At 41.8% G+C, this 10,023-nt stretch overlaps 1 protein-coding gene across 1 annotated transcript; it reads right to left on the reverse strand.

Annotated features, from left to right (window-relative positions):
- Positions 1–1,067: 1,067 nt before the first annotated feature.
- znf330 (zinc finger protein 330) lies at positions 1,068–9,524 on the reverse strand. Its single transcript, XM_024142436.2, has 10 exons — positions 9,486–9,524; positions 6,919–6,948; positions 6,350–6,494; positions 6,201–6,220; positions 5,735–5,805; positions 5,472–5,548; positions 4,858–4,984; positions 4,590–4,694; positions 4,279–4,325; positions 1,068–1,214 (listed from the first exon to the last, which is right to left on the reverse strand). The coding sequence occupies exons 3-10, from the start codon at positions 6,467–6,469 to the stop codon at positions 1,080–1,082; spliced, it is 702 nt and encodes a 233-aa protein (XP_023998204.2). The 5' UTR covers positions 6,470–6,494; positions 6,919–6,948; positions 9,486–9,524; the 3' UTR covers positions 1,068–1,079.
- Positions 9,525–10,023: the final 499 nt, after the last annotated feature.

Genomic DNA, 10,023 nt, shown 5'->3' on the forward strand with positions numbered 1-10,023 from the left:
CACAGTTGGCCGGGATCAAGAAGACCTCAGGAAGGGCTAAGGGACCCCGGAGTCACTAAGGCTAGCATGTCAGTGGAGTCCACATCTAACATCTAATCAGTGCTTAAGTCAGTCATGGATTAAAACTCTTCAGTCATTAAGAGGAAAACTGAGTACTGACGGCAGTGCAGTTGAATGTATACTGTAATATCATAATTTTAGTTGTTGTTGAGTAATTTTTGCATCATTACAAATCACTCGTTTTCATACTCTTTTCTTGTAGCAGATGTCAGATCTTAAACCTCAAATCTATCCCGCCACATTCAACGCCTTTTAATTGTTGTGTATGTGCACTCCCGGATCGGGATTAGTCTCAAGATTCTCAGCTCATGTCTGTATTCCTGTATTCGCCCTGCAGCCCGTACGACGAAGTTTGGCCGACAGAGTGGTGCTGACGAGGATAGCTACGGCTATGGAGGTTACGGAGCCTCTGGCTACGCTCTTACTGGAAGAACGTGTCATCGTCCGGAGGAAGGGAGGGAGACCAGGAGGACGATGGCGGAGATGATGATGATGATGACGAGGAGGAGGAAGATGAGGAGGATGATGAGGAAGAGGAGGAATGAAGAGGTAGCTGACTCTCTGGCCGGTCTTAAAATTGAAGGGACCCCGTGATCGAAGCAGTCCCCTAGACGGAGTTGGTTCCCGTCACCTCTCACCTCCCAAAGAAGAGGGGGCTAGATGTATACAAGGAGTGTGTGTGCAATGCATTGCAGTACACTGTAATAAGATGTTTAAAGTGATAGTTCATCACCACATGTTTACTGCTTGATTGTTTCTATATTTGGACATTAGCCCGTTTAAAAAAGACGGTGAGTAATCCAGAACTTCTGTATGGCTCTTGCCTAACATTGGTGAAATATCCTTTTTAAGTTTTAGGCTAAAATAATGTAACTTATCAGACAGGTTAACAGTGGCTTGTATTCATGGACACCAAGGAAGCCAGGCTTCCCCAAATATTTGACCAATAAAACATTTAAAATGATTACATTTATTTTTCGTCTCGGTGTTTTCAAAAAATGTTAAGCACTGATTAGATGTTAGATGGTGGACTCACTGGACATGCTGAGGTCCTTAGTCTCCTGGGTCTCATGGCCACACTTGGGGCAGGGAGGATTTTTACCCTTGTCCTGTTTGAACACCTTACTCTTCACATGGTCATCACAGAAACAGGCCTGGGGAGGGAGAGACACAGTTCAACCCAAATGGGCCTTGTTACTATAGGTTACAGTCATGTGTCAAATCCAGGAAATGTATTCCCTGTCCCACTGGTAAATGGTTGTAACTAGAGGGAATACAGCCATGACTGGAAGTGACTTTTCGTAGCAGATTAGGAGAACATTTTTATTTTAGCTAACCCTAACCTTAACCTAATTCTCCTAACCTGCTGCGAAAAAGTAACCTCTAGTTGTAGCTGTATTCCACTTAGTCAGAAGCCTGGTAAACGGGTACTTATTTACCGGGAAAAAATCGACTAAATTAACAGTGCAACTGGGAATCTACACATTTCCCCCTGAACCAACACCCTTGCCTTTCTTGCAATAACACTTGTCTTTTCTTACGAGCACTGACTTTGCTGGTAGCTGCTTTATGACTGTGATATGTGGTTCTCGCACCTTAGTTACCTTGAAATGAATGCACTCAATGTAATGCCGGGCGTACACGACACGACTTTCAAAAAGCCTAGCAACGCTGAGCCTCGAGCATTAAACAACCGTATTCCTATAGTAAACATCTGGCAGAGACGGGGGTCGACACACTACAAGATTCTTCACTTGGTCGTGAGGATTCTCCATACCACCCCGTCTCGCCAAAAAATATGAATAGATTGTTACCGTGGCTAGCCACAACGAGCTGTGGCTCAAAACAGCCTCATAAAAGTCCAGTCATACATTCACACTTGCCCTACAGAGTTGAAATATCTTGCCAATACATTTTGGGACTGAATAACACTGGTGTGAACTTCAGAGCTGTAACATTTTTACATTTGGTTAAAGGCAAGCGCAAACGCATACTAGTAGTCGTAGTCATCGCTCCTGCACGAGCGAGAGGTTTAAGATTATTATAACATTAATGATCCTAAAGAAGGGAATGGCCAATGTCAACAAGTTAGCTCTCTGGTGCACATTCTGGGTGATGCGAATCAAGATCTTGGTTCTCCCTGGCTAGCTCTCATTTGGCTATTGCTGATCGCCGTTCTCAAAACTGGTCGTTGCACATCTCACATTACAAGAGCGCTGCAGATTTTTGCCGATAAAATCAAAACACGGGATCGATCGGTAGCCCTCAGATTGTGTCTCTGACCTGCTCACATTAAATGAGTGTCGGTGACAGCTACGAGTAGGCAAAACATGGGATGTTGTTCTCCAACCTCAAAAAGTTGTCTGGGACAGCTAAAACCAGGGCCAAAAATCGTGTAGTGTTCGCACGGCTTAAGTCGCTCTGGAGAAGAGCGTCTGCTAAATGACTCAAATGTAGATCTCTCGGTCAATGTGTATAGAGAGGCAACAGTGGTAACAAACAACTACACTGGCATGAGGAACAGTGGGAGAGACAATTGTTTACAACATAACACATTGTGTTGATTTAATGCCTTGAAAAGTGTTCATAGCCCCTGGATTTCTTCACATTTCATTGCTCAAAAAGTGGGATTAAAAAAATATTGTAATATTTTTCTCAACAACCAAATGTCTAACATTTAAGATGAATATAAATGATAGTTGTTGAATATAAATGAAGTATTCAGCTCCCCAAGTCAATACATGTTAAAATCAATTACAGCTGGGAGTCTTCTTGGGTAAGTATCTAAGAGATTTACACACCTGGATTGTGCAATGTTAGCCCATTATTCTTTTCATAATTCTTCAAGCTCTGTCAATATTGTGGGGATCATGGCTAGACAACAATTTTCAAGTCTTGTCATAAATTTTCAGCAGATTTAAGTCAAAACTTTAACTTGGCCAATCAGGAACATTCACTGTCTTCTTGGTAAGCAACTCCAGTGTAGATTTGGCCTTGTGTTGTAAGATATTGTCCTGCTGAAAGGTGGATTTGTCTCCCAGTGTCTCTTGTACAGCAGACTGAACCAGGTTTTTGTCTGTTCTTAGATCAGTGGTTCTCAATCCTGGTCCTGGGGACCCTGAGGGGCGCACATTTTGTTTTTAGCACTCAACAGCTGATTCAAATTATCAAATCACCATCAAGCTTTTATCATTTGAATCAGCTGTGTAGTGCTAAGGCAAAAACAAAATGTGCGCCACTTTGGGTCCCCAGGATCAGGATCGAGAACCGCTGGCTTAGATCCATCTTCTTTCTTTTCATCCTGAAAACCTCCCTGGTATTTGCCGATGTCAAGCATACCCATACCATGATGCAGCCAGCACCATGCTTGAAAATAAGGAGGCAGTTACTCAGTGATGTGTTGTCGGATAGCGCGCCAAACACAAGGCTTTGTATTTAGGCCAGAAAGTGAATTCATTGGCCTTTTTTTCTTCAGTGCCTTGCTGCATACAATATGCATGTTTTGTAAATGTTTTTATTCTGTATATTTGTGTTCTTCTTTTCACTCTGTCATTTAGTTCATTATTGTGGAGTCACTACTAAGTTGATCCATCCTCAGTGCTTCCATCACAGCCATTGAACTGAAACTGTTTTGAATCACCAATGACCTCATGGCAACATCCCTCGGCAGTTTCATTCCTGTCCTGCAGCTCAGTTCAGACGGATGACTGCATCTTTGATGTGTCTGGGTGGTTTAATACATAATCCACAGCATAATTATTAACTTGACCATTCTTAGAGACATCCAAAGTCTGATTTGTTATTGTTACCCATCTACCAATCACTGCCCTTTATGAGGCTTTTGAAAAGCTCCTTGGTCTTTGTAGTTGAATCTGTGCTTGAAATTTGACTGAGGGACAGTACAGATGTTTTATGTATGGGGGACAGAGGAAGGGTTAGTCATTCAAAAACCATGTCAACCCCTATTATTTCACACAGAGGGAGTCCATGTAACTTATTGTGTGATTTGTTAAGCCAAATGTTACTCCTGAGCTAATTTAGGATACTTCTCATTTATATTCATCTTAAAAAAAAAAAATTAAGTTAGAATTGTTATTCCACCTGCAGAGTATATTGACTAGATTGTTGACAAATTATAATTAAATCCATACTAAATCAGAACATTTTGGGGGAAGAAATCCAAGGGTTATGAATACATGGATCTACACTTTACATTACCTTGCAACGCAGGCAAGAGTGTTGCCCTAATCTGTTGCAGGAAGCACCTGAAATGAACATGGGGGAAAACACAGTATATATTAACACATGAAAAAGTTTATTTAAAATCACTATAGCTAGGGGTTAACCTTTCTCTAAACTTCCAACTGGCAGAATGCCTACTTTCCTATACGTTACATGGTGTTCCTCATGTCTGCCAAAGTCTGCCCTAAGGCTAAACGTCAACAGGTTAGTGTTGAAACCTCTTGATTTCTCATGATCCAACACAATGTGGATGATTGACAGGTGAGAAAGACACCCTAATTGCTCACATTTGTAAGTCTCCGCCTCCAGGACTTGGCAACTGGCTTGGTGCTCAAACTGGTCATCYTCACACAGGAAGTTGTGGCAGAAGGAGCAACGGTATACCCTTCCCCCTGTGTCAGATAGGAAAAAAGGTGGAATGATTACAAAAGGGACAAGGTGGATGGCAACCAGCATTTGGGTGCATGTATTGACATWAAAAAAAGCWAATTATAGGCCTTGTTTARTTTTGCAGACCAGGCAGGTTGGATAAYATTATAAAATGGCATAAKTTACCATGGTCCCATACACAGCGTTCACACTCGATACAGTCGGCATCCATGAGAGGACATGTGCAAGCGTGGGTACTGAGGCACTTTCTCCCGTGGCACACCCAGGCCTCACAGAAGTCACACACTGCCCCCTTGTGGACAGAGACAACATCTCACATTACACATATAAAGACATCCAATGATAAACTCATGACTGTGGACAATCTGGGCACATATCACAATGTTAAATAGATGTAGGTCTACACCAGGGGTGTACTCATTACGTCTTGCAACGGAAACCATTTGCCATTTAAGAACCAAACGGAAGCAAACAGAGCAAACGAAACGGTGAGGGACCTACCTTCAATTTGTGCAATAGAGACTAAACATTTTTCATTTGGAGTAAATGGTTACAATTGCAGAACGTTTTGCAACAGAATCGGCATAATGAATACATCCCATGGTCATATTCACTAGAAACCAAAGGAGGCAAACTATCGGGGACTACCTGAATTTGACCGATAAGAAACACTTGTTTTCCATTGTGAAACGTTTTGCCATGGTGTGCATTAATGATTACTACTGAGTATTTATTACTCCCATCTCAATAAAGTTTTTCAAACGGCTCTCATCTCTTACCACCATGCCCATTCCCGTAGCGTGGATCCCTGGGTGCTTGATGACACAGTCTGATGACTTCATGCATTTGGTTTTGCCTTTAGATGGAATACAGGAAGACAGTATCACACCACGATACATGGTTCTTTCACTCCTATACAAATATCTTACATGTAACATTGTGCAATATCTTTCTTTGCCACTTGAGGGGATAAATTAAGTTGGGCTCAAGGGATTTTAAATCAGAAACATGCCATGCTTGTCACAATTTATCTTAGACTCACCACATTGACCACACTGGGGCAGCTTCTGAACGTTTGCACAGAAGTAGCAGAAAGCTCTGTTCTTCTGCCGTCTTGGGTGTCATTGAAACAGGGGAACAAAGTGTCAAAGCCTCCATCACCTGTAGATTATAGTTGCTAATAAAGAAATAATGCATCTTGTTCAAATAGTTGAATTGTGTTCACACAATTTAACCTTTATKTAACTAGGCAACTCAGTTAAGAACAAATTCTTATTTACAATGACGGCCCACCCCRGCCAAACCCTAACGACGCTGGGCCAATTGTGCGCCGCCTTATGGGCCTCCCAATCACGTCTGGTTGTGATACAGTCTGGAATTGAACCAGGGTCTGTAGTTGTGAGATGCAGTGCCTTAGGCCGCTGCGCCACTCGGGAACCCCAATGTTAGCTAGTTAAGTTATTCATTAAGATGAATGTAAAAAAAAATATTAATTGAAGATGTCTTACCTCTGGCATTTGTCACATTCCTGCAACACCAGATGAGGACTACAGTAAGTATGAGGACTGCAGTAAGTACTAGGGAAATAATCATGATTTACAGTCATTGTTAGCTATCCATTTCATATTGTGATGAGAACATGTATATTATTCCATACCATTGCTGAATTGCAAGGGGACTTTGCAACGTCAACAAAGCCCTTGTTGGCTCGAGTCTGTTTCTCCCGTTCCTTGCGGTTCTCTGCCTTCTTGCGTGCACCAGTCTTCTTTTTCGGCATCTTTCAGTTTCTGTAGCTGGCTTTACTGAAGGCATGTGGGGGATTAGCAAACCATAGCTATAACTAACTAACTAACCAACCAACCAACCAACCAAGCCAGCTCAGTCAATGGCATCACATCTTGACAGACTGGACACACATCATTAGTCTAGGTCCTTACGAAAATATAAATGTTGTAAAACTGTATTAGCTAGTTAACTAGGTATCTACGTAAAAAAATTTGGGGGAAAAAGCAGTTATTTAGCTATCTTTCTGCTTAACGTTACTGTGCGTGTGCTGAGCAACACAGTTCAAACACGCGCTAACTAGCTTGACTCCATGGAAATACCAGATGCAGCAACGACATGTAATAGAAAGTAATTTTATAATTAACAGATAAGCCTTAACCGACATGTGCTGTTTATATATTTTTTAACACATTATAACCCAAAATGTAAAGAAAGACTTACCAGGAATGTTGCAATCCACGGCTGGCTCAGCTGWAAACGGAAGTTACAAAACGGATATTTAGTCCGACTGAGTATTCTTCTCGCCTGAATTGTGATTCGCCTTTTCGTTCCTATGTGAGTACCTATATTTCTATTGTACATTAATTTYCCTTTGCGCTCAATGAAATGTTATATTAAAGTACGAATTGTATATTACATCATGGTTTGGCCAATTAAGGCTGCTATTATCAACGCTAGTTCAAAAATACATACTTTTTCAAATGTATATTGTATTCTAATGTCACTTCAGTCACCTGCCACTATGACCCATGAATGTTGTTAAAATAAATTGGGCTTTACCAAAGAAGCCTTTGCAATGTTTCTTTCTGTAACATAAACTACGGTGAATGGGTACACAATGCCCCAGAAGATGGCTGTAAACCATTCTTTTCATCACACATGCTTGAGGTCTTGGAGGTTTCTTTAGCCTTATCAATCAGTGGAGGCTGGTGGGAGGAGCTATAGGAGGGCGGGCTCGTTGTAATGGCTGAAATAAAATGGACGGTATCAAACACATCACACATACGGAAACCACATGTTTGACTCATTCCATTCCAGCCATTACAGTGAGCCTATCTTCCTATAGCTCCTCCCACCAGCCTCCTCTGATGTCAATGTTTTACACCAGTAGTTCTCTGTACCCCCCCGTCCCCCTACCCCATTTTGTACCTCAATATTATCTGTTGGGGGGACAGACAACCATTGTTGGCTGATGGTGGAACAGTATCTGCTTAAGAACCATACAGGGGAATGTGTGATGGAAGCACTAACCTCTGTTCTGCAGCCAGGAATGAGTGAATGTTTCACTGTATCCAGGACAACATAGGCTAACTGCAGTGGTGCAAAACAAGATCTCACCATTATAACACAATGGGTCAGCAAGGCCCTTGGAACTTAAGTCTACCGCTTAAGGATACGCCCCTTTTTTTCAATTTTCTTCTAAAATGACATACCCAAAYCCAACTGCCTGAAGCAAGGATATGCATATTCTTGGTACCATTTGAAAGGAAACACTTTGAACTTTGTGGAAATGTGAAAGGAATGTAGGAGAATATAACAGAATAGATCTGGTAAAAGATAATACAAAGGAGAAAAATGTTATTTTGTATTTTTTTTTGTACCATCATCTTTGAAATGCAAGAGAAAGGCCATAATGTATTATTCCAGCCAAGGTGCAATTTAGATTTTGTCCACTAGATGGCAGCAGTGTATGTTCAGCGTGTTAGACTGATCCAATGAACCATTGCATTTGTGTTAAAAATGTTGTATCAAGACTGCCAAGCATGTCAATACTGTCAGTAGCATTAGCAACTACACAGGTTATTTAAACAAGAGTATGATCATCATTGATCATGCTGGTCCGGAACAAAAGCCTGCACACCCAGTAGCTCATCCAAGATTTGATGGCTGGAGATCTTGGACTAGGAGATTCCTGACTCCGGCACTCTTATAATAACCACAGAGATACATATGTATATTATGTTGTACTTAATTCTGTGCTGATTAACTTCTCATTACAAATGTCCAGGGGGCCTTTTCCTATCTTTCCGACATACGATTGGCTCCTATGGTTTGAGCCGCCWACTACTGGCCTTTACAATTCACTTAAGCATGTATCAAAATCACAATCACCTACACAACCCCCTCAACCCTGTTTCGAGCGACCAAGAGATTATTCTATCAATGCCTTAAAGACCAATATTGACCTCTAGGTCAGTTGCTCTAGGTGGGTTGTCTGCCTTTCCTCTATTTTCCTCTCTTCTCGGATACAGATAAACAGAAATGTTAGAGCAACGTTCCATCAACATTTTAAAGACCAATATGAACCTCTTCAGTAGTGCTGGTGTGTTGCCTACTTGCCTTTCCTCTATTTTCCCCTCTCCGTTAATACAGATGAACTAAGATATTAGAGCGTTTAATAATCGCTTCAAACCAGAGACCATGAAGAGACATTATATATTGGAAACGAGGATTTCAGTTTCTCTACATCCAAACTGGCAGCCTATTCCCTGTATAGTGCACCATGGCCCATAGGGTTCTGTTCAAAGGTGTACACTATGTAGGGAAATGGGTGCTATTTGGGATGCCACCATCCCTCTGGTGCTGAGTGAGCAACTGTCATCTCGGCCTGTGCTGTGTGGATGTGTGAGTCTCGAAACTGGGCGGTTTGTTTTGCTCCTCTCTCTCCTCGTCTCCCCGCTTTCAACTGTCACTCTGTTTTTCTATCCTCTGTCTCTGTGTGAAATTGACAGTTTTTTCTCGTTCTTTCACTCTTCTGTCTCTCTCCCTCATCCCTCTCTGCCTTCATTTTTCTCCTAGCTTGTATTTTCTCGAACCCAATTTCATTCTCTCTTTCACTGCGTTGGTTGAGTACTCTTCTTCTCTATCTCAATCAATCAAATTCCAATTTGTTTTATGAAGTCTTTTACATCAACAGATGTCACAAAGTGTTTGTACAGAAACCCAGCCTAAAACCCCAAAGAGCAAGCAATGAAGATGTAGAAGCACAGTGGCTAGGAAAAACTCACCAGAAAAGGCAGGAACATAGGAAGAAACGTAGAGACGACCAGGCTCCGAGTGGTGGCCTGTCCTCTTCCATCTTTCTATATGTTTCTTTCTATAAAGAACCTCTCTCCCTCTTTTCCAACAAATCCAATTTCTTTCTTTCCTGGGTTGGTTGAGAACTCTCTCATACTACCTCTTTCTCTCTCCATCCCTCTCTCCTCCTGCCTGTCTTGTTGTGAACAAACCCCAACCCTAGCAGCACATCTGTCAGCTTGTCATTGAGTAGTATTATTGACGTGGGCTGAAGGTGGGTGGCGTTGGAGAGTGAGATATCTCTCCCCGCCGCTTGAACATCATGACTTCACTGCTTGAATTTATGCTGATGGTCCTCCAATAAAAACCAATGGCCTGGAAAGCCATCTGTCCAACTCTTGGTTTGAGCTTTTGAGTCTCTGCCTTTCTCATCACGATTTCTCTCGCCCTCTCCCCAAAAAATTTTATGAAAGTTTTCGGCTCTGAATTTTTTTCTCTTTTCTTTATCTCACTGTTTCTCTTTGTCTA

Source organism: Salvelinus sp. IW2-2015, unplaced genomic scaffold, assembly GCF_002910315.2.
Source record: "Salvelinus sp. IW2-2015 unplaced genomic scaffold, ASM291031v2 Un_scaffold3154, whole genome shotgun sequence".
Classification (NCBI taxonomy): domain Eukaryota; kingdom Metazoa; phylum Chordata; class Actinopteri; order Salmoniformes; family Salmonidae; genus Salvelinus; species Salvelinus sp. IW2-2015.